Source organism: Physeter macrocephalus, chromosome 19, assembly GCF_002837175.3.
Source record: "Physeter macrocephalus isolate SW-GA chromosome 19, ASM283717v5, whole genome shotgun sequence".
Lineage (NCBI taxonomy): Eukaryota > Metazoa > Chordata > Mammalia > Artiodactyla > Physeteridae > Physeter > Physeter macrocephalus.
In genome coordinates this window covers 28396808-28422381 of record NC_041232.1, presented here as the reverse complement: position 1 = coordinate 28422381, position 25574 = coordinate 28396808, and the positions used below count along the sequence as shown (strand labels likewise).

The window sequence follows — 25574 nt, the reverse complement described above, 5'->3', positions numbered from 1 at the left end:
GTGGAGCGGCTGGGCCCGTGAGCCGTGGCCGCTGGGCCTGCGCGTCCGGAGCCTGTGCTCTGCAGCGGGAGGGGCCGCGGCAGTGAGAGGCTCGCGTACCCCAAAAAAAAAAAAAAAAAAAAAAAAAGCTTTTACACAGCAAAGGATACCATAAACAAGACCAAAAGACAACCCTCAGAATGGGAGAAAATAGTTGCAAATGAAGCAACTGACAAAGGATAAAAGAAATGAAACTGAGTTATTTGTAGTGAGATGGATGGACGTGGAGTCTGTCATACAGAGTGAAGTAAGTCAGAAGGAAAAAAACAAATACCGTATGCTATCACATATATATGGAATCTAAGAAAAAAAAATGTCATGAAGAGCCTAGGGGTAGGACGGGAATAAAACACAGATCTACTAGAGCATGGACTTGAGGACACGGGGATGGGGAAGGGTAAGCTGGGACAAAGTGAGAAAGTGGCAGGGACATATATACACTACCAAATGTAAAAGGTAACTAGTGGCAAGCAGCCGCATAGCACAGGGAGATAGCTCGGTGCTTTGTGACCACCTAGAGGGGTGGGATAGGGAGGGTGGGAGGGAGGGAGACGCAAGAGGGAGGAGATGTGGGAACATGTGTATATGTATGACTGATTCACCCGCAGGAGTGAAGCTTAGCACAGAGCCAGCCATCGCTCAGCTGAAAGCGCCTTCTTGCTTCTTGCTCAGAAGCTGCCTGGCTGGGCCTGAGCCCACCCTCCACCCCCGCCCCAGTGGGCAGAGGCAGGGACCCCAGGCTGGAGCAGTGGGGAGGAGTGCAGGACGCCCAGCACTTCCTGTCGGTTACCTTGGCCCCTCTGCCTCTTGTACCTTGAAACCAGTGCAGACCAGCCCTTGGCAAGAGGTAACCACAGGAAGAGCAAGGCTGTTATTTGAAGCAATCAATTATAATTAAAATTAATTTTGAGTCTCCTGTCGGTGGGCAAATGTTACATACATCACTGTGATTCCAGTTTGCCTTAAATATGTCATCAATATTCAGCAGAAAGGGAGAATTGGTTAGAGATGAAAGATTATCAGTGACAGACTCCATTTCTGCCGCTATAATAATATCTAATCACTTACAGGTTCCGACTGCAAGGCTGTGACCCAGATCCATCGTGTTTAATGTGAAAATGATGTTAAAATATTTGAAGCTATGTAGATGTATTTTAAACATAACGTTATTTGATAAAAAGGGCATAAATACATGTTTCAGGGACTGAGGGACCTGCTTTAAATCTCTAATTACCCCACCTCTAATGTGTGAAGACAGTCATACACACACACACACACACACATATGCATGCATATATACATACACACATGCATAGATACATACCCACACGTAAATACATACATATATACAAACATACATACATGTACACATATATATGTGTATGCATATAAATACATACATATATACACACCGTAAATACACACATATATACACACATGCATATACACACAGAGATATATTTATACACATACATATATACACACATGTAAATACATACATATATAAACACTAAATACACACACAAATACATACACATGCATGTATGTATATATACATACATGCATATGTATATACACACACCATAAATACATACACACATACATAAATACAACATGCAGACATACGTTTGGAAAAGTCCCAGCCGATTATAATTTTTCAGCATTAAGCAATGGTTTGTTATAACCAGGTCTTTATGGGCCTGTTTCTTAACCAAAAATATGATTTTTGCCCTATTTCACCTAGTAAGGGCTTTTTTGAAAGAAATTGGAGGAATAGCAACAGATCTTTAATGCAGATTGAGTTTCTCAAAATGGCAGAGTTTATTACCCTTCTGGATGGGGTAGCATTGAGTTGTGATTATTATATAAAATTAATTGAGGTTTGATCATATTCCATTCATCCATGGCTAAATAGGTTTCTTTTTCCAATTATAAAAAGAGTTCATACACATTAAAGAAAATGTGTGCAGTAAAGAAAAGAGGGGGGAAATTGTCCAGGACCTCACCAAACAAATTCAAACCCTGCTAACATTTTATTTCTATTTCCTTCAAATCTCTTTTCTCTATGCCTTGAAGTTGTTGGCTTTATTTTGTAAAATAAAAATAGATTTATTGTTTTCTTTCTGATTCCTAAGACAGTATAAACTATGTAGACAATACATAAAATCATAAATGGAAAAGTAAATATCCCTCCAGATTTTGCCACCCAGCAGAAGCCCCATCCCTTCAGTTGCCCACTATGCCTTCCTAGACACATATGCAAATGCGTTCGATTATTTCATATAAACAGACTCTTAGGAGACTTGCTGCTTTGTAACCCGCTCTCCTTCACTTACAGTATGTCACAGAGATCTTTCCAAGTAAAGAAATTAAAGGTCTAGTAACCCTTTGTAATGATCGTTTCAGATTCCATTGTTTTGTAAGATCACTGTTGATCAGTCCCCTGCTGAAATCATTGAATGGTTTAAACTGGGTGGGGAGAAAATAAATTGTGTTTTAGGAAAGTAGCTCTCAGCATGGATTCACTGGAAAGGGGGCAGTCTGTAGGCAAAGATGAAACCGTTCAGGTGAGAAAAATTATCAGGTCATGAAGTCACAGCAGTAATGATACAGGTGCCAGCTCACCTTTACTTAGTTCTAACTATGTACCAGACACTAATGCATGACTTGTATGAACTCAGTCCTCACAAAAACGCTGCAAAGTAGGCACTCTTTTATTTCCATTTTACAGTCTTAGAAACTGAGGCACGGAGGTTAAATAACTTGTCCAAGGTCACACAACCGGAAAGTGACAGAATTAGGATCAAACCCAGGGATTTTTACTCCAAAGCCTGTGATCTTAACCTCTGTACAACACTGTACAGAATCAGGGATGGAAAACAAAAGCTGCTGAGTAGATGCCAGGGGAATCAGATTAAGGAGTTGTTGAGAAGTAGTCGGCCTATTTCCAGACCTTTTCCTGTTTCCTCTTTAAAACTAGCTAAACTCATCTTCCCCAAAAAGTGGGTGCGTGGAGTTTTCAGTTCCACTCTGCTCTGCTGGTCCCCAGACAAGCCTACGGGGCTCGTTGTGCTGTGAATTGCCAAACTCCAGCAAGGGTGTTGCTTTTATTCGTAGAAGACAGTAATTTCCTTTTTTATTGTATTTTATTCCTTTTTTTAAGTTGATTTTCAGTGTTCCAGGTGTACGGCAAAGTGATTCAATTTTATGTGTATATAAAACTGAATATATATCAATAGGTTATTACAAGATATTGAACATAGTTCCCTGGGCTATACAGTAGGTCCTTGTTGTCTATTTTATGTATAGTAGTGTGTATCTGTTAATCCCCAACTCCTAATTTATCCCTCCTCCCCCCCTTTCCCCTTTGGTAACCATAAGTTTGTTTTTACCTCTGTGAGTCTATTTCTTTTTGTAAATAAGTTCATTTGTATCATTTTTTTAGATTCCACCTACAAGCAATATCACGTATTTGTCTTTCTCTGTCTGGCTTACTTCACTTAGTATGATAATCTCTAGGTCCATCCATGTTGCTGCAAATGGCATTATTTCATTCTTTTTTATGGCTGAGTTATAGTCCATTGTGTGTGTGTGTGTGTGTGTGTGTGTGTGTGTGTGTGCGTGTGTGTGTGTGTATCTCCCACATCTTCTTAAGATCGAACTGTCCTATGTTGACATGTATTATCTCACTTGGTCTCCTCAACGTTCCTGTTAAGATCGAACTGTCCTATGTTCTTGAGAGAGAACTGTCCTATGTTGACATGTATTATCTCACTTGGTCTCCTCAACGTTCCTGTGAAGGAACCGCCATCACCCCCTTTTACAGTTGAAGCTCAGCAGATTCAGATTTTGACTAAGCTCACAATCGGTGAGATGAGTAGAGCCAGCATCTGAATCAGGGTCTCTGGGTCCCAAAGCCCTGTTATTTTCATGTACTACCCAACGTGAACATGAAATGGCTTTGGAATAACCAAGAAACACGCCCATCCTAGGAGAGAAACAGGGACGACAGTCTATAACTCCAGAGTCAGGTCCTGTCAGCCTTACCGGGCTGTGTCTCCCAGAAACACCAAGTCCTCGCAGTCTTAACCGCTTGGTTTTCGTGGTCAGTAACTGACCTATTGTTAACCACAAATCCCACTGGATTTCCCAACCTTCATACCTGAGCAGTCGAGTTCTCCAAGCTTCTTCCTCCTTTTGACCCAGTTGCTGGACTCTGGCCGACTTCCAGCTGGTCGGCCTCCAAAGCCAACTGGGAGGATGGGGCTCAGCCAGTGGGCAGCTGGCATTTCTGTGGATCCTTTGCCTGAGTGACCCCATATGTGCTTCAGGCCAGAAACATCCTCTGGGCATCCCCCTATAGTCATTTGATACTATTAAGCCCCAACAGAAGGAACCGAGCTTTCCTAAAAGAATGGTTGGTACATATTAGTCTTCTTAATTGGCATTGGATTCAAGGTGATTCAGATTTCAAGAAAATACGGCAGTGAGCCTCCATGTACTGCTTTATTTGCCTCCAACAATCTATATTTATTGCTTTTATAGTCACCTGAGATGAGGGCTTGATGTGAAAGAGGATGTCTGAGAATCCAGTTTCTGTTCCCAAGTCGTTCTCAGGTATCCAAGCAGCAGCTTGGAGTAGACTCTTGTGGCTGGAGGGGTGGATTCTCTTACTTCTTTTGCTTTTACTTTCACTGGCTCAGCGTGCAGGAGGGTGATACTTTCCTATTTATTTCACTGTTGTTTAGGACAGATGGTTTTCCCAACAGCCTGCTGGGAGGCAGAGGATTAACTTGATAAGTGCTAACGTCCCACCCAAGAAGGGCAGTTGTGCGAGGGCCAGCCCCCCTCATTTCATGGCTGAGTAATATTCCACTGTACATAGGTACCACATCTTCTTTATCCATTCTTCCTTCCAAGGACATTGAGGTTGCTTCCAAGTCTAGGCCCTTGAAAACAGGGCAGCACTAAACATTGGGGGTGCACGTGTCTTGTCGATTGATGGTTTTCCCAAGATATACGCCCACAAGTGGAATTGCCATATCCTCTGTAGCTCTAATTTTTAGATTTTTAAGGAAACTCCATACTCTTCTCTCTGTGGGCTCAGCTCCTGCCCCCGTGTTCTCCTTCCTACCCTAGGGGGAGCCCACTCTCCCTGCTGAAATATCTGCCTGCCTGTATCAACTTAGACTGACTCATCAGTACTCACACTTACGTTGTCACAGAAAGAAAGAACACCTCGTAGGTCTCATTTCAGTAATTCCTAAACATACCTACTCAGCACACTTTATAAAGTATGGCAGTTGTCCTCAAGGAGCAGGCCATATAGTCACTGCCTCTCCTTCGTTGTGGAAGGGAATGAGCCCCTCTCAGGAGGGGACCAGCAGAAAGGACCCCACGGGCTATGAGGCCGCAAGTCCTGGAGGTGCCCTTCCCACCTTGAAAGTGCTGCTTCCTGGGAGCCCAGGGCTCGAGTGGAACATGAGGAGGTGTCCTACAAGGAGGCGTGGAGGAAGTGGACTCTTCGTATTTTTTAATTTTGGTAACAGACACACAACATAAAACTTACCATCTTAACCATTCTTAAGTGTACCGTTCAGTGACATTAGGTTTCTTCTGCACCCATGAAACAAGAGCTCACTCTTCCCCACCATCCCAGCACTTGCCAACCACTATCCTACTTGCTGCTTCCACGGATTTGACCACTCCAGATGCTTCATATAAGTGAGATCATACAGTATTTGCCCTTTTGTGTCTGGCTCATTTCACTGAGCGTAATATCCTCAAGGTGGACCCTTTTATTTTTAAAGTGTGAAATATAGGTACAGAAAAGGGTATAATACATCCCTATATGGGTTAATACATTGTTGTAAAGCAAACACTCGTAAAAGCACTAACCAAGTCCACAACAGGACCATGGCCAGCACCCAGGGAAGCCCCGGTGAGCCTCGCCTGAACACAACTTGCCCTTCTTCCGACATATTCATTAGTCTAGGGAAGAGGTCATCCTTGGTGGCCATAGCCGTGTGTTGGGCAGAATTGCTGCTGGGCTGTGAGAGGAGCCCTGCGGGTGGGCGCTGTGACCCTCATGAAGGATCCTTGTGGGGATGTTCGGAGTGGACACTACATGGTCTCTGACCACAAGGGGTCATACGTAGTCTTGTAGAGTCAACTTTAGAATACAGAAAGAGCATGCATATAAAGAGAAATGAAAACAATCCAGTCTACATAGGAAATAGGCTTTATATGTGTCTTACAGGCTTCTGTGTCATGCGGGGAGTGGAGCAGTTAAATTTGGAGAAATAATATGTAAATGAGTTGTGTCCTTAGGGGGTCAGTAGTACCAGTAAAAGCCAGTTTTCCATTTCTTTGTAAATTCATTCCATGGCATATCCTGATTTAGATTATCTACTTGTCTATCTATATCTATATACCTGCATAGATTGATCTACCTATATCACTTTATCTATCTAGATAACTAGATCTGGATATAGATCTGCTGGTAAATTCTCCTTGAACCAGTTGTAACATCTTCCTGCTTCCTTCATTAACTAAATAAAAATCTTTGACATGTATTGCTCTTAAAAAATAAAATGGAGAAATAGCAGTGAAGTTAAAAAAAAACAACTCTGTGGGGGGTTAGCTGATTGAACAGTAGAAGATGTTGGGGAAATTCTTTATTTCAAAGGCTCTGTTGATGGGAGATGAGAGTGCAGCCTTGTCTGAGATCGAAGTCCCTAATGAGAACATTCCAGAACCACTTGAGAGGCCCAGTGGTGGTAGATCACGGGGACTGGGTGGCATTTATCCTGAGGTTCTCAGGGAAATAAAGCATGAAAGAGGAGGGATTCTGACAAGGAGCACAACAGATCCTAAGATTAGGAGGCTGGAATGCGGTGCCTGCCTTTTAAAGCACAGCCCAGGGAAAGTCAGGGAGAACAGGGAGTGAACCTAACCTCCTTCAGAGGAGCCGACTGAAAGCCCAGTGTGTGCAGAAGAGCCGTGGTTCGATTCTGTTGTAGCATCTTTCATTCGGGAAGCTCAAATGGCTCTACCCGCAGAACGGCTTCGAGTTCCCCCTGCAGTAGCCGTGTGTGCACTGGCTCCGCCAGCACGTGCGAAAGCGGTGACAATCCACACGTCCCAGTGCTCCAAGAACCCGCCCCCCCCCACGACACGGGCAAACTCTGGACAGGGGCCTCTGGTGTTAAGCAAAATGGATTCTGGGAAACTAGTTCTTGGAGCAGGTCACCACGGGGAAAATTCCTGCCTGCCCGTGGGTCCTGGGTTGCTCTTGTCGGTTTGGGCAGCCAGTGTAAAGACGGTGAGAAGCAAAGCACGAGCGTGTGTCACCCAGCACGTGGTGGTCACAACCTCTGGCATTATCCATCACTCGCTGTGTACCGGGCTCTCCGCTCATCTCTTCCTGTGTGTTACATTCGCGCTCACCGTAACCCCATGGGGAGGCACCGTGGATCCCCGTTTTGCAGCTCAGGAAAGCAAAGCCCAGAGAGACAAAGCAACTCGCCCGAAATCACAGGTGAGGGGTTCCAACCGGCACCCCTGACCCCAGAGCCCACACGCGGGACCACCGCCCGCATGCGTTCTCCCTGAGCAGAGCAGGGAGACACGGCTCCCTCCAGGCTTCGCCCGTGTCCCACCCACTTTATCCCCACTCTCCGGGGAAAGGTACTGAGCCCAGGCTAATGGTAAGGCACACACAGGAAATGATACGGCCATCTGGCCGGAACTGGAGCGCGAAGCCCCATCAATGAAGGAGAGTTAGAAGCTCGACACGGATCTCCCTCTAGCCCCACTGTTGGACCCAGAACGTCCCTCCAAGGAGGGCTGAACCAGAGGGATCAGCTGAAACGCTGGGTCCCACTCAGTAGCACGTCAAGCCAAGGCACGGGTTCAAATCGACAGTTCGTCCAGTGACCTTGGGTCAGACGGTCCGTCACCTGCAGGCCGCCTGGCTCTTGCCTCAGTCTGGGGGTGTCATTTCTCACCCACTAACGCAAATGAAATGTCGGCAGTTTAGAGGCAGGAAGGAAGAGAGGTTTGCAAAATGCTCCCCCAGACCACCTCTCAGAGACCACACTCCTCCCCCTCAGAGCAGCTGGCCTTTATCTGCCAAATATTGGGTTTGGGTGTAAGCTTTCATTGGAAGAAAGGGCTCCTCTGCTTCAAAGAACATTCATTTAGGAAAACAATTTTTAAAGGACATATTTTTTTTAAAAAAGCAAAACGTTCACTTTTGACTCATTTAAAAGATATTTGGGGGAAAGTCTACGATGTTCCAGACTCTGATATAGAGGTCAGGGGTAGGGCAGTGAGCAAAACAGGAAAATCCATGCCCTTAGAGAGGTTTTAGCACTTTTTAGAATTTAGATTTCAAGGAAATTATTGAGATGTCTCAGTAGCATTTATGGAGAAAATTTTCCATTCAGAAAAAATGCTTACTGTAGCTAATCGGTACCACCATCACGACCCCTATACAGTACTTGGTGTGTGTCGACAGTTTGTGTTTTTGTTTAACCATTAAAACAGCGAAATTTGAGGCAGGCACTGTCATCCCTCCTTCAGGTGAGTGGCCGAGGCTTGGTGGTGTAACTGCGTGGCCTGGGGTCACGTGGCTGATGGGGACAGCCTTGCTCCACGGGCCAATGCCCTCGGGGCAGGGGGAGAGAACTCTGGGCCAATGACTGAGGTTAGAACCGTGTCCACATCTCCTGGGAGGCTGGGCCGTGGTTTATGACCATCATTTGTCAAGGTGGATGTCACAGGCAACCTTCAGAATCTCAGGGCTCACATGTGATTTAGTGAAGTTGTTGAACTTCCAGTCCAAGAAATCAAGAAACCATTCCACTGTGATTCACAGGACTCTAGGTAAAAGTTCCAAACCTCTGCCAATGCTTCACGTCTGTAAATGATCAAAGAATAAGTTAATGAGATTTCCTGTGAAACAAACGCAAAGGATTATAAAAACCCTTCCCTGTCTTAAGAGCAAGAATGTAGGCGTGTAGTATTTAATTCTTCGTTTATCTTTACAGCAGCGTGGATGTGGCTGACCTCTCTGTAATGTGCTTAACATGGTGGGGCTCTGAGCAGCCCGACAGATAGCTCTTGTTAATTGCTGTTTCTTTTCCTTTTACAGATGACCATTCCCGGGTGAGGCTGCAGACCATAGAAGGAGACAACAACTCAGACTATATCAATGGAAATTATATCGATGTATGTATCTTGACACTGTCAGTAAACCCGCGTGTTCTGACACATAGCACCCCGTGTGTCTGCTCTAAGATGGGTGGACACAGGCTGGTCCAACCCCGGGAGCAAACACATGCCCTGTCCCATACACACAGAACTTGATGGTGAAGGCGTGTCAGCCTCGGGCTGGTGAGCTCCCCGCGACGTTCCCTGCCTTCTTTGCCATCCCACGCTTCTGTGGACTCAGAAAATGGTATTTCCATTTTTTTGTCAACAACTTGGATTATTTGACACTTAAAAAAGTCTGCTTGCATATTAATAGGACAAAACTCTCTAATTCCTAATTTGATGATTTACCATCTCTTGTCATCACAGCACTTTCAAGTTGCCTTCAAAGTCGTCTGCAGCTGTTAGCCAGGACCTCTGATGCATGCAAGACGTGTCATTAAATATGTAGGCTGTTTAATTATTGAAGCCTGCTCCTTTGTTCATTCTGCATCATGTTAACTTAATGTCTTACATTAGAATAAATTCCTTGGGAGACAGCATGTTTTCACTTGAAAGAATGAACGAAATCAAAAGTATAGACTGAAAATCAAGGGAAAGTTGCTGCTACCTCCAAGGCCCAAGTTTACATTAAACAGATCTCAGTTCCCAAGGCATCCTCTGTGCTTGGACTTCATACTGTTTCTTAACCCATCAGTACTTCCTTGCACAAGTTGTATTCAGATGTGTGGATTCCTTTCTTGTCTTGGTTGAGTATTACTAAAAATACTAGCATTACAGTCTCTGAGAGTTATCTAAAAATGACTACAAGAATGTTATGTGTAGTGCTTCTTGGGAGGGTTTGGCGTTTGGGGGTTATAGATTTGAGGCCTGATGGAGGATTATTTGAAGACTAATTCGTATCTCAGTCTTCAAACAAAGACCCCTAGACCCTACATTTGATAATGACCAAAAACCTATCCAATCCAAGGTAGAAGTTTTTATTAAAGCAAAGTTTCCTCCAAAGGCACATTGCACTTATTACTTTATTTGGGAAATATTTAGGGAGTGCCTCCCAGGAGTACTCAGAGGTGCCCAAGACCTTGTACCTTCTCCCTGAGGCCTCACAACTTAGGAGCCGAAGTAAGAAACGTCTTCACTCTGACACTCGTTCCCTGGGGAGAGTCCAGGAGAACCCTGTTCACACTGCGGTCCCAGCTCCCATAACCCTCTGGGTCCTTGAACAGAGGGACAGTGTCCGGGTCCCGCTGTACCCCTGCCCCTGACGCAGGCCTCGGATGCTGTAAGTCCTCAGCATCTGCTGAACCACCCTCTGAGGAGTGGCCGTGATTAGATCAGGCTTTGTCCTGGAGGCCATTTGAACTAAGCTTTAGAGAACTGGCTGGGTAGAGACACAGAGGAGGGGGGACCTAAAAGTAATGAAAATACCAGATTCATTAGTTCTCGTTTTAACAGAGAAAAGAGTCAGAATTCAGGGCCCCTTTTCACTTAGTCAATGAGATTTTATTGAGCACCTATTACAGGTCAGTAACTGTTTGAGACACTGGTGTTGTAACTGTGCACAATTCAGGCCAAAACCAAAAAGAAAGCTCTGACATAATGGATCTGATGGTCTAACCAGGAGAAAGAGACCACAAATGAAACAAGTCGGTTAAGTGTCTCTGGTGTCGTAGACGGTAGGAGGAACACAGTGACGGTGGAGCGGCAGCTCCACCGAGAAAGTGGGGTTCCGGGCCCGGGGGGATATCTGGGGGCTGAGCCTCCAGGCCGAGAGGCAGCCCAGGAAAAGGCCTGGCTGTGGAGCATGCCCGGCAGCTGTGGAGGGTGTGAATAGGGTGTGTGAGGGAAGTCTGGGCAGGTGACATCCACGCTGGTGAGGAGCTGGGCTCTTCCTGTGAGCTGGGCAGTCATAGAGAGACCGGCGCAGAGGAGTGAGGGATCTGGAAGCCGCGAGGAGGACGAACTGAAGGTTGGCGGCGGGGTCAAAGCGAGGAGGCCCGCCGGGTGGCTGAGGGTGGCCGGGGCAGGCGGCCAGAGGGAGGGATGTGGGAGGATCCTGGGTCTGGGCTGAGGTGGAGGTTGGGGAAGGAGGGGCCCGCATGCCTTCAGGAGGTGGGGTCACCGTTATGTGAACAGGACTGTGGTGGAACAGACTCGGAGAGGGGAGGAAATGAGGAGCTGGGTTCCTGTGTGTTCAGCTTTAAATGTGCATCAGACGGCCGAGTGGAGGCGACTCGGCACTGGTTCGCCCCAGGGTTGCAGGGCAAAGGCCCCGCAGGAGGTGAGGAGGCAGGGCTCCCAGGACATCGGGTGCCGATGGCCGTGAGGCTGGAGGAGATCGTCAGGGGAGTGGGGTAGACAGAGGAGAGCCAGCCACCCGGCGTCCCAGCATCACCACCAGGGAAAGCAGGAGGGGACGAAGGAATGAAAAGCAGGGGCCGCGGCCAGGCAGGAGGAAAGCCAGAGCGTCACATCCGGAAGCCAACGAAGAAGGCATTTCGGGGGTTCAGTTGTGCTCACGCTGCTGGCAGGTCAAGTAGGGGAGGCCTGGGAACTGCCATCGCGCTCAGCATCAGAGGTCTCCTTGGACCGTGCCAGCTGCTGCAGTTTAACAAATGAGCCCCCATCTCCCAGCACCTTGCAGACTGACACGTACGGTGATGGGTCCAACCAGGTCTTGCTTCGTGGAGCTTACCAGCCGGCAGGAAGTGACTGATCGTCTGAATAACCCTACTTAATATCTGTCATGACTCTATGTCAGACACCTGCAGCGGGCCAGTTGTACAAAAGAATGTGTTTGCTTTGGTTGTTCACTCTTGTCGACTTGCTTTTAAGAGCAAAAAGATCTAACACATAGGCATCTAAGTGGTCTGAGAAATTGGTATTTCCTCTCCAAGTATCTTTATTCTCTTTTTCAGCTGGCTTTGGGCATAGTATTTTGGGTCATCTCAGGGGACAGGAAGGGGAAGTATTAAGGTCCGTGGTGATAGTATATGTTACCTGTGTGTCATTTTCTCTAAATCGGCTTTATCGTTCCCAGATATCGATCCTGTGATGTCCCTTGTTTCCTTCTTGCTTTGGTCCCAGTCTTCACCTTTCCCCCTTCTAGTAGGGTCATGATAAAAGGAAGGGGTCTTGCAGAACTTCTCCCTCTTTAAATTCCTGGTCCTTGCTACAGCATCATGCCTTGGTATTAGCAGTGTTTAAAAACGATGTTTAGTATTACTATTGATATAACTGCCTATATTGACGTAACAGAATATGCATTAAACCTTTGTCACATTGCCAATAACATCCGAAACACGGATGAAATCCTATTGCACATTCCTAGCCGGTTTACACTCTAATCAGAGTTGTGGTCTTGTTGTTTCAGAAAATCCATAAGTTGTTAGTGTTTTTTGCTCATCCATCATCTCGTAGCCCGTGTGTGATTAAGTTACTCACCCACTCCCCGCCGCGCAGGCATCAGAACTGTTATATTTGATGCACCTTGGCTGATTAAGAGGTGCTCAGTGGTCCCAGGTCTGGTCATGTAACTTTCAAATGAAGCAGCTATTGGTATTTGTAGGTGCATTCATTTTGGCAAACTTAGCGTGTGACTTCTGTGCTGCTTATTGATTTTTCAGTTTGTCAAATATTCTTTCTCATTTATTTTTAGGGTTATCATCGACCCAATCATTATATTGCTACACAAGGTAAGTTGATTCCAGCTTTGATGTCTTTCTTTGGTTGTTTGCCCACTCTGTCATTTCATACCCAGCCCACCCTCCCTAGGAGCTCTGTTGCACAGCACTGTAGCCCCGATGATTGCAGTGTTAGCCATCAGTACATGCACCCTGGTTTCCCATCAGAGGTCCTGGTGATGTAATCATTCAGTTCGAACTTCATGTTGAGATCATTAGAAGAAGTGTGTTCATCAGTTACTTATTGAATTAACTCTGTCTACCTTAGCAATTAATCTGACATTTGCCAAAATTGATATATAGATATTCGTTGAATAAATAGGTACTGAATAAAGACCTGAGCTGGTCACTGCTGGGAATGCAAGCCGAATCCAGCAAGCACCCCTCTCACGTTGGTGTGGGTCAGTGGGGAGGACATTCGCACATGCAGTGTCACTTAAAACCTTGTGTGCAAGGTACAGATAACAGGTTAGGGAAACTCGGACAAGAAAGAGGTGGCTTTCGGGTGGGATGGTTCAAAAACAGCCTTGCGGCAGAGGTGAGCTTGCGGGGAGAAAACGTCTAATTGAGGGAGACATCACGAGCAAAGTTCTGGAAGCAGTGAGTCAGTGCTCCCAGGTAGAAAGCAGTTGGTGGCTCACTTTGGCTAAAGGAAACAGAAAGAAAGTCAGAGGAACGTGTTGGGGAAGTTCATGGCGTGGTTTTGTTCTTTTTAAATTCATTTTATTCAAGTATAGTTGTTTACAATGTTGTGTTAATTTCTGCTATTGAATCACAAAGTGATTCAATTGTACATATATATATACATGGCGTGGTTTTTGTACCCCACCAACGATGGGGCGGGTCATCTGTAGAGGGTGAGGATCCTGGGAGATCTGAGGGTATCAGGAAGCGGCATTGTCAGGGATGAGTTGGTGAGTCAATACAAGGTGAACCAAAGAAGTGCTGGGAAGCAGAGAGGACCTGCTAGGGTTGAAGAGTTAGGGATGAAAAGAGAGTACGTTCTCTCCCTTTTATTATTTTATCATTGTTTCTGGTAATGCCTCATATCCCAGAAGCAGGAGCAGGGAAGTCAAAAGGATGCAACCTGCCAACATTTAGGGGTTGGCCGGGGGTTGCCCAAGAGAAAGTCAAGGAGCAGGGGAATCAAGGACGACAAGAAATCATGGTTGGAAAAGTCTCGGCTTGGAGGCGGGGAAGTCAGAGGTGTCCAGCGCGCCATGAGGAGAAGGAAGGCGCTAAAGGATTGAGGCCAAGTTCAGTGAATGAGTCACGAGGTAGAAGAGGCGGTCGTAGCCGGAGACCAGAATCCCAACACTCAGAGCAGCAGCAGCCGGTAGAACTTCCTGCATTGGTGGAAATCTTCTCTGTCTGTGCCATCCAGTAGGGTAGCCGCTAGTCATTCGTGGCCACTGTTACTCAAAATGTATGCACTGTGAATGAGGAACTGAATCTGAAGTTTTAATGTTGACTTAAAGAGCTACATTTGGCTTTTCCCCACTGGTGGTGTTGGGCGCCAGAGCTCTGGGGTGGACAAACCCTAGGTGTAGCCGAAATGGAGCCTTACCCTCCATCCCCACGGCCACAGCAAAAGCCTGGTGGCACCACTCGTAGAGTCCACAGTCTTATGTCACCACTTAAAGATTCTACACCCATGTCCAGTGTGTTTCCTTCCCTGGAATGACGTCAGTAAGGTCTCCTTCCAAGGTCGCCTTGCAGTCAGAGGAAACACCGCACGGACGGTGCCCGGTGTGAGGCTGGCACAAGGCAGGCCCTCGTTAGGAGGTGCTAAGGGCTTCAGAGAGCAAGTGCCCAGCTTGTCTCACATCTAGACAGAACAAGGACGTGTTTCCGGACCTCTGCGTCCAACCCTGGGAGCTTCCAAACCGAACTAACCAATGCCTGTGGAGGAACCATCGCTAGTGCTTCACATCGATCCGCAAGGCTTTCAGAATGCCCCCAAGTCAGGGTCATGACAGCTCTGATTTAATACATGTGATGATTATTTGAAATTTGCAGTTTTTCCAAATTTACATGAAAATTTTATGACAAAATATACAAAACGCTCCTGAGTTCTTGATTAGCAGCCCACGTTTTCATAGAAAGTATAAGCCAAAAATTAAATCTGGTTCAGATTTTCACAGTTTTCCCTGTAGATTCATGTGACTGAATAGCCAGCAGAAGTAGAGATTGAAACCCCCAAAGCCCTACATGGGTCCCCTCCCTTCGTTCTTTCTCTCTGCCCCTCTGTCCCTGAGGGAGGCCACGATACGTAATTGCTCAGCAGTCGTCCTTGGCAGCCTTCAACCTCTCAAGTATTAATGAGCAAATGTAGGCAGCTGAGAAATAGCAAATGTAATGTTTGTAGGAGACCACCACGGTGCCTTTAGCAGAGAAGGGTACCCCGCTGTTCACAGAGCGTGGCCCTTTCCTCGGTGCTGGGTGGGCTACAGATTGGACTTCACGACCAGGCAGTCCTTACATCGCTATTATTGGTGCAGCAGGAGGAGGAAGAAGTGAGCAGATTTTTCATCTAATATTCAGTCCAGACAGTACCCATCATGTTATGAGTAATACCTTCAGACCGGAATGTGCAGATTAATAAGTCAGAATGTCTTTTCTAGTGTGTGCCACAAGAGCAGTGTAACTGGTGGCCTCGGGTTGCCGGTAATAAAGATTTCTGCTTGTCTGCAGTAATTGACCTGGGCAAGGTATACAGAACATGTTCGTGGGTAGCTTTCATTAAAAAAACAAAAACCACCAACAAGCTGATTCTCAAAGTCCAGCAAAAAGGGTGATGGAAACTAACAGGCAGATGCAATTTTTGAATCCCTCCTTGCTCTTTTATTTTCCTCTATTTTGCACTGAGATGAGTCTTTAACATCGGTTCACAGCAGGAACCCCTGAAACTACATGAATGGTTCATTTTCCTGACAACTGGTTTTATCCCCAAGAGTTGGAAATACATAGATTTCTAGCAAGTCCCTTCAATACAGAGGGCATGTCATGAATTTATCCCTTCAGCCTCTCCCCCTCCCTCAACTTTATTGATTTTTTTCCACCAGTAACTGACTTTGACCTTTGATGATAATGGTAATGTTTCTGCAAATTGAAGGGACCGCATTCAAGCCAGATCGGTGGCTTTTTGAGTGTGTTCTTCCCGTCTCCCCACCCTTTAATTGTTTTCCATCTGGCAGCTAATATATTGATGAGCCAGTATGCACTTCACCACATCTGCCTGGCCAGCCATTAATACAATTATAACACTCAAGACTTAACGACTTGGCGTGCCAGGGGTCAGAGGAGAGGAACTCACGTCTGTGGCTGCCTGTCCACACTCAGAGCCGGGCCAGAGCTGGCATTTCAAAAACTGGTTCACGGAGGGAGGCAGTACACAGGTGGGTAGGGTCACCCAGAACCAATCGTAATCAATCACAGGATTCCCCATAGAGACCACCACACAGGCCATGAGCTGGAGGAAGCCGCACACATCAGAACCGCTCCTCCAAGGCAATTCGGGAGAATGCCCGCCAGCCACGTGGTGCGAGAAAGAGAAGCGTTCTCTCCATCGTTGTTTAGGCTTATTTTTCAAACTGACTTCAAGGGTCCTGCTTCAGAGAACTCAGGAAAGACAGTGTGAGGCAGTTGCGGAAGAAATGGCTGTAAGTCTGGGATGGACATGGCTGTCCAGCGCCCCATCCCTCTTCCTGACTTCCAAGCTCATCTGTGGGCTGGAGATGCACAGGAACACGGGGGGATCCTACCCAGAGGGTAGGAAATCCGGGGGGGCACATCGCAGTCACGGGGTAGGGCACCCACGCTTGGCCGGGTTTCAGAGGAGCCGGAGGGGGTGCGGGTAGAGGGGGAGGCAGGTCTTCATCCAGAGGATGGGCCGAGCGGGAGGACACCCGAGGTCCAGGAGGAAAACGGCCCCTGGCAGTGGGCAGGAGGGAGACCACCTGAGGGGGAAGGGTCTTCATCCACGGCATCTTTTTTTGTGTGTGTGTGGTATGCGGGCCTCCCTCTGCTGTGGCCGCTCCCGTCGTGGAGCACAGGCTCCGGACGCGCAGGCTCAGCGGCCATGGCTCACGGGCCCAGCCGCTCCGCGGCACGTGGGATCTTCCCGGACCGGGGCGCGAACCCGGTTCCCCTGCATCGGCAGGCGGACGCGCAACCACCGCGCCACCAGGGAAGCCCCCATCCACGGCATCTTGGGTCTTCTGGGTTGCTTCTTGAAATGGCTCGTCTCTCAGGACAAATTCACACAGACACACAATTTTACACAGAAGTTCAGGCATTCTCCAGCTTACTAAAATCCAGCCTGAAAGATCTACACCCCCTAGATTAAGACCCCTGAATTAGAGGGGTTAAGAACAAAGAACTGACAGGTAAAGTGAGGACACTGATTAAAAGGCTTTGAATAAGGAGCGTTGGGGCTTCCCTGGTGGCGCAGTGGTTTAGAGTCCGCCTGCCGATGCAGGGGAACCGGGTTCGCGCCCCGGTCCGGGAGGATCCCACATGCCGCGGAGCGGCTGGGCCCGTGAGCCATGGCCGCTGAGCCTGCGCGTCCGGAGCCTGTGCTCCGCAGCGGGAGAGGCCATAACAGAGGGAGGCCCGCATACCACAAAAAAAAAAAAATAATAAGGAGCGTTATTTAATGAAAGGCAGAAGGGCAGGGAGGGATAAAGGAAGGATGTTTCTACGCCATGTGGTGGTGAAAACAGTGCTTTAAGAAGATTAAATAGTGCGGAATTATCCTGGGGAGAAAAACCTGCAGACAAAGATAACAGGGAGTAACCACAAGAAAATTTGGGACAGAAATGAATGACTCAGACAACAAGAATGGCAGGGGGCAGTTGTAGTTTTTATTTTACTCAACAATCCAGGTTGCCTACAGCTAAAGTATGTTTTCTAATATTAAATATGTTCTAGTGTCAAAACTGTTGATTTTTAAGTGTGATTCCTTCTCATGTAAGAAAAAAATGATAGATACATTTTCTTTCTGTATTCGTACTTTGGGTTTATGTAGTACTTTCCTTTCTGAAACTTGGCGTTTTTCTTTGTCCATCATTCAGTAAATATTAAGTGCCTTTTATGTACTAGGCTTTGTGCTGTAACTAATTTAATGTATTTTCTGTCCTCTGACCATTTAAGATATTACTCGTCTCATTTCATAAATAGATTTGAGGCCCATGGGGAGAACTAACACGTAGCTGAGTGCCTGTGCCTTGCATCAGGGCTCTGCAAGGATCTCTCTAGTGTCTGGTGGGGCGGGATAATGTACGATCCCCACCTTGCACCGCGTGCTGCCGCTTCTGTGGGCCTCACGAAGCTCACCCCCCAAAATCACGTGGTGAATCTTTTACAAAATGAGTCTAGGATCCAACCTCTTCCTCCTAAGCTGTGATGCATGTCAAAAAGCAAATTTTCTATGATACGTTCATATCTGAAAATACTTCTTAATTAAAATTGTCTTAAATGTCCTGAAATATGACACTGAGCGTTTGGAGTCGCCTTGTTCCCAGCTGGGCATCTGTTTGGAAGACACCCTGGTCCAGGGCTTAGCTGATCCAAGGAGTTAATGCTGATGGTAACAAAGAGACTCTGTGTGGCAAGATCAAGGCCGAGCTCAGAACTCCAGTAGGGTGGCTAACCCTGTCGAACTAGCACAATTCAGAAAAAAAGAAACGATAAAGTGGGTGTCGGGGCACCTATACTCAAGGAGAGTAAATTATATGGATTTTAACAATCTAGAATTAAAAAGATGTTCATCTTTCCTGCCCAGAGACTCTGAATGCTCAGTGTCACATTTCAGGACGCCAAGTCACGCTGGCATAGACCCAGGAACTGAGAGAGACTTACTGTCCATCGGACAGAACTGCCCTCAGCCTGGCAAGGGTAGTCTGTGTCTCAGGCCAGCCAGAGAGGAAGATGCTTCAGCAGAAGGCTGCTTCATGGCCTGGCATCCGCAAAAGGGCCACAGGGTTCATCCACCGATCCACAAGCGCCTACTCATGGCCTGGTGGAGGGCGGGCACGAAGCAGATGCCCAGTGGGACGGCAGGAGCGCGGGAGGGAGTGAAGGGACAAACAGATGCATGAATGGGGGGCTGCCACGTGCCCAGCACCGACCAGGCAGCAGAATACTCCATCCAGGCCAAACGGCACCTCCGCTGGCCTGACGTGGTGTCTACTGACCTGGATGGATTTTTAGCTCCAGTATCTGTGACCGTGTCTATTCTAAGTTAAGGGCTGGTCACCTCCTGTTCTCGTGAACACTTTTTCTTTCAACATATCAGTAAATCAAGGCACTGTTTTTGGAGACTGTCCACCTTGTCGAAGTCACTTTGCTTAGCTCCACGCTGACTCTGCTCATGCATATATGGCCCCCCAACTACACCTTAGATAGTCAGTCTTATTTGTCCATAATTGTAAGCTGTGACTAATTTGGAAAAGAGAAACCTAAAGCAAATTTCCTCCAGAGACTTTGAGCTAGGGGCAGACTCTTACATGAAAATAATAAAAATGTGGGCTGTGAAGGTTTACAGTGGAAATGCCTCCTATCCTCCACTACTGCAAAACAGTTGGAACTTTGCTACAGTGACTCCAGTCTGTTTACTTTTCATTTGTGTTTCTTCTGCATTTCATCCACATACCCTGTGTGGCATGAACATTGTTAATAAGGATTTTCAGAAAGATGAATATGGGTTAAATTTTCCCAGGCGTCTAAAGCAGTAATTACCAGTACCTAGAACAGCACACTGCTTCCCTCAGCAAGTTGAGACTTGCCAGAGGGTCAATGCAAGTTCTACACACTCTGTAAAGAGCTTTTGTCTCCTGGGTTCTGACCTCCAGGTGGAGATGAGCACTTGAAATTATTTCTCAGTAGAATTGAAAGGAAACATTTTTTTAAATCAAAAGCTAAGTCTTCAGTAAACAACTTTTGTTTTTATTCCTCCAAGCACCAGCTCTGCGCAAACCTCAAGTACAAATTCTCCATTAGCTGCTATTGTTCTTCCTAGCTAAGCTATTCCTGCATTGTCAGTGGGTTGTAGGTTATGTTTGGATTCACTTATCATATCCTATTAGAGATTGATTTAAAAGTATTGCCCGGTAAACTGGAGTATGCTCTAGTTTCCAAACTTAAACAGGGAGGCTTTGAGGAAGTGTGATTTATACCTAGAGAAACAGTGACCTCTGAGGAGGTCTAGGTATTCCTGACACCCAGGGCCAAGGTCTCCATGCAGGGCCCACCTTCATCTTACTCTCCATCTGCAGGTTTCCAAGAGAAAATGAAAACAGCTTATCCACAAACTTCCTTTAAAACAATAGTTTGTCTTCACCAGATTAATTTCAAAAGCTACTGGCCAATTAGCCAAAAGGTCGGATCACAGACATGGCTCAGCCCTGTGCTCTTAATAAACTCGCTCATTAGAAGTGAGAACGTTTAAAGACAGCTTGCATATTAAAAGATGAAACCAAAAATAGAACCTGTTAGGTACCATCCGTCAGTGTTGTCATAGATGCTATGGCGGAAACGTATCCCTCAAGGAACAGAACCTAAGTTGATACAGAATAATTTGAAGACAGATGCTGTCCCACAGGTACTGGGTCCTCAACTGCCTGGAAACAAGTGCTTTTTAAATCTTTCAGAGTAATTTAGAAGTGTTGGTGATTTGAAGTAGAAAAATGATAGCATCTTTTAGAGATGGGAGAAACTTTAAAAAGCCTTTAAGTCCAACTCTTGTTTTGTAATTGAAACAGCTGAAACTTAAAGCACAAATAGATTTAAGTGACTCTCATCATGTCAGTTCAAATGAGTCACGATTGCAAAAGGAATTGCGAACTGTATGGGTGCACGTTCGTATTTGAATAGTGCGTACGCCGTGTTCAACTTAGGAGGAACATCATGTGTTTCCGGCCTCCTAAGGGGCCTTGGTTAACAGTGAGGAAAATGTAGGAGGTCACATCTTTCTTCCAGGTTCCGTCCTGAAAGGACAGAGCTGTGACTCACCCCCCAGGTGCTTTCTCTGGGGCTGGCCTCCCCCGGGCTTCACCCCTCTTTGCAAAGCCAAGCTGTTCCTTTCAGGCATAGTTCATCGAAAATTGAACCAATATTTCTGTGCATCTAACAAGTGCCTGCTAAGTACAGGGTTGGGAATAGAGCATGACTCAGGAATTACACAGTGTGCCATGTATATAAGCAACCAGCTGTTACCGATTTGTGAGTTTACAGCAACGTCAGATTTGGGCAGTATTTTAGCTGTTTCTCTCTCCCAGCCCTAAACCATTGAGCAGGTGGAGAAGTGAGGCCTGATTTTGCCCTAGAACCACACTCTTCCTGCGTCTCGGGACCAGGGTCCTTTATCGCCCATCGATACGGTTTTGGACAAGTTTCTCAAGGCAGCAAACCTGAGGAAGTTTCTAGCCACTGCAGGTTCTTTTTCTCGCCTTCTCACTCAAAGGGATGCTTCTGGAGATTTCCCGATGCCGTTGAAAACTTGAGATTGCCTGCACTCCGCCGTGCCTAGGGTGTCAGCTTACCTCTATTTTATTCATTTATCACATTCATTCTCTTTTTCTTAAATAAAAATGGATCCCACTTGTGTACTGAAAAAAAAGCTTATTAAAGAAGATAGTGAGTAATGCAAGCTTTTATTTCTCTGGCAGTGGCCCCTGAAGCATATGAAGGGAGGTTTTCCCCTTCGCTTTGCTTCTCCTTGACAGAAGACAGGCAGATCCTTTGGGTCACCCAACCCCTCCACTCTGAAGGCTGCCATTCTTTCTTTTCTCCTTGATGGCCTTCTCTCTGTGCCCCTCTTTAGAGCGTGAACAAGCACTCAGGATGAGTGCACGAGGGTTCTCTTTGGAGACAGGCCTGATGGATGCTCTGTGACTCCGCCAGCAAGAGGCTCTTGTAATGTGAACATCTGTCATGTTCCTCCCTCCCGAGGCTGCAAACGCTTTCTCGTCCGCCTCCTCCCAGCTCTTCGCGTGGTATCTCCATCAAGCCTGTCGCGGGGATCAGGGACCAGTGGGAATGCATCTGATCTCTGTATCTGAGATTGGACCCTTGCCACACGCTGCCCACCACCCTGCCATTGTCTTCTATACACAAGTTCCTCTTTGGAGGCCTCGTCTTCGCCACCACTCAAATCTGATTGATCTGCCTTTATCCTTCAGTTTCCATGTCAAGAATAATAGCAGCCTTTTCATTCCCATTCACAGTGGCACCACTGCAAGCTGGAAATGTTTATATAACTGCTAGGGTGGCGTGATTCTAGAGGAGGGCTGAGTGTAGTCGAAAAGGAACAAAATCTAAGTAACGGTTCATTTAGGTAGATGGGGCTTCCAGAAATGCTTTGGAACATTCTAGTCCTGCCAGGAGTCACCCTGTTATTGGTTCTGTTCACAACTATTCCTTTGCTTAGGCAACATGGTCACAATCAAATCTTTGAAACCTAAAGATTTTATTTGGCCGTAAAATTGCTTCCATATACAAATATGTTTTATGTCAGTAACTAGGACAAGGCTTTTTCCCCTGCAAGAGGCAGTAGAGCAGAGTGGTTAGTTAGAGTGTAGACACCGAAGTTACACTGCTGAGGCTCAGATTCCAGCTCTGCCAGCAACCGCTCAGTAAGTATTAGCTAAAATTCTTATCATTATTCCATTGATTCCAAAAACACGTCGCTCAAAGCACATAGGTAGTCAGGCTTTAACCCAAGTATAGCGTATGCTCATGTCATTTTCATAAAAGCGAATACATTCTACACCTGTTAGTGCTTCTTCCAGGATGTACCAAAGGGAACCACTTACATTTTCGCCAGCATCCTACATCCCCCTCCAGAGTACAAAAATTATCGTCACTGTTGTTGACTTTTAAACAAACATGGGTTGCAAAGACAATAAGCTAACTCATCAGCTGCAGAAAGCATATTTTCCTTCAGTTTTTGAAGTCTTGCAGACATTGACCATCTCTGATAGCAGCAAAGAACACCAGCGTGGAGTCCTGAAGGCCTCTCGGATGCATCCTTAGAGCCAGACTACATGTAAGTGAAAACAGCTTAATTCCAAAGACCAGACAAGTCCCTTCCCAAGAGGCTTCGTCCAAACCAATTTCTCATATAAGAATCACACAAGGATGCTTTCGAGAGGAGCTTTGGAAGGCCAAGAAACCACTGGAGGAGAAAATGGGGCTGAGAAATGATCTGGGAAAGAGAATAATGATGACAGAGGAGCAGAGGGGGAAATCAGAGGGAGACAAAGGGAAAGACGTGTGCTCTTGGCCTGTTTCTGCAGCCTGTCTGTGTTGGGTGGGGCTGGACTGTTTGTGTATCAGAAATTATTTTAAGGCTTCCATGGGTGATCTTGTAGATTTTTATTTTGAAATGATTCAAAATAAATTGATTCAAATTGATTTTAACACATGTAGCTTTTGTTTAAGAAAAAAGAAAACTTCTAAAAATATTATGACAAAGTTAGGTCTCAAAGCCACTATTTTCATTTATTTTCTTGTTTTAAGGTCTTAAAATAATGGGTGAGGGAAAGGAAGAAGGTATCCAGAATACTTGAGTCATTTTGTTTTGAGTTTACTTTTTCAAAAAAGGTGCTTCTTTACCTGTTTTTACCGTTGACTTGAGACATAGTTAAGAGTGGTGTGGAAATGCACAAACTTCTCCTTGTAAAGATAAATTAAGAAAAACCACAATAAAAATTATGAAGGCTTTAAGAATTTACAACAGAAAAAGAATTATAATAGTGACTAATCAAGATAGGATGAACTCATATTGGAATTAAGATACTAGAAAATACAAATATAAAAAATGGGAAAGGGGCTTCCCTGGTGGCGCAGTGGTTGCGAGTCCGCCTGCCGATGCAGGGGAACCGGGTTCGTGCCCTGGTCTGGGAAGATCCCACATGCCGCGGAGCGGCTGGGCCCGTGAGCCATGGCCACTGAGCCTGCGCGTCCGGAGCCTGTGCTCCGCAACGGGAGAGGCCACAACAGAGGCAGGCCCGCATACCACAAAAAAAAGAAAAAAAAGAAAAAAAAAATGGGAAGGTGACGATTAAATACGAAGTTTCTTGTATCTCTTAGGAAGAAAGTGGCTATTGATTAAATTTATCTTTATTAACACATTAAATAATACCTACTATATTATTCTTTATTGTTTTTAAATATAATTATTTTTAGTGGATAAGATGAAAGTCAGATTATTAACCAAAAAAGAGCCAAGAGTTGAGGGGTTATGACTGATACTACAGACAGAGGTTTCCCAAGCTGTTTTAGATTTTATATGTAGCCTGTCCGTTAGTGTTTGGTTTATGCCGATTTTCTCTTAATTAAATCTGACATGACCTTTGGTGTCCAATCAGGATTTCATGTGTTCTAGTAAATGCACCTGGAAACTGACATCCCATGTCACTAATTATCTAGAGAAAGCCATGAATGTTTGCACAGTTCATGTTGGCACACTTTCTTATTTCAGTCTGAAAGGAGAATTTTAGGGGGTGGTATGAGTGAGGTGTGAACATCACCATGTGGACGGTGTGTCCTAGGGGAAGTGGATGCACACACAATGGATGCCTAGTTTTTTCAGATATAAGAGGAGCACGTTGTGAGCCAATTTAGGAGAAACAGGGTACTCAGCAAGTTCCTGCTCAACAATCAACTATACTTCAATTTAAAAAAGGAAAAGAAGTAGAAAAGTTTAAAAAAAAAAAAAAAAAAGACTCAGGCAGTGGATAAACCTACTCCAGTGTAAGAAGGGATTTGTCATTGTGTGAGAACCATGGAAATGTAGTAACCAAAAAAAAAAAAAAAAAAAAAAAGCCCACTGTTTAATGTCATTAAGTCATCACTTATGACCCTCCTTCTTTTTTTTTTTAACATCTTTATTGGAGTATAATTGCTTTACAATGGTGTGTTAGTTTCTGCTTTAAAACAAAGTGAGTCAGTTATACATATACATATGTCCCCATATCTCTTCCCTCTTGCGTCTCCCTCCCTCCCGCCCTCCCTATCCCACCCCTCTTCAGAACCTTTTATTTTTTTTAGATTCCATATATATATGTGTTAGCATACAGTATTTGTTTTTGTCTTTCTGACTTACTTCACTCTGTATGACAAACTCTAGGTCCATTCACCTCACTACAAATAATTCAATTTCATTTCTTTTCATGGCTGAGTAATATTCGATTGTATATATGTGCCACATCTTCTTTATCCATTCATCTGTCGATGGACACTTAGGTTGCTTCCATGTCCTGGCTATTGTAAACAGAGCTGCAATGAACATTGTGGTACACGACTCTTTTTGAAATTATGGTTTTCTCAAGGTATATGCCCAGCAGTGGGATTGCTGGGCCGTGTGGTAGTTCTATTTTTAGTTTTTTAAGGAACCTCCATACTGTTCCATAGTGGCTGTATCAATTTACATTCCCACCAACAGTGCAGAAGGGTTCCTTTTCTCCACACCCTCTCCAGCATTCATTGTTTGTAGGTTTTTTGATGATGGCCATTCTGACTGGTGTGAGGTGATACCTCATTGTAGTTTTGATTTGCATTTCTCTAATGATTAGTGATGTTGAGCATTCTTTCATGTGTTTGTTGGCAATCTGTATATCTTCTTTGGAGAAA

General features: G+C 45.6%; 1 protein-coding gene across 5 annotated transcripts in view; it reads left to right on the top strand.

Annotated features, from left to right (window-relative positions):
• PTPRM (protein tyrosine phosphatase receptor type M) overlaps positions 1 to 25574 on the top strand; it is an 805568-nt gene that overhangs the window by 710098 nt on the left and 69896 nt on the right. For all 5 annotated transcript variants that reach the window (XM_028480386.1, XM_028480385.1, XM_028480384.1 and 2 more), the window contains 2 exons: positions 9197 to 9273; positions 12914 to 12950. In XM_028480386.1, coding sequence (XP_028336187.1) covers positions 9197 to 9273; positions 12914 to 12950 — 114 coding nt within the window. The remainder of the gene's footprint in view (positions 1 to 9196; positions 9274 to 12913; positions 12951 to 25574) is intronic.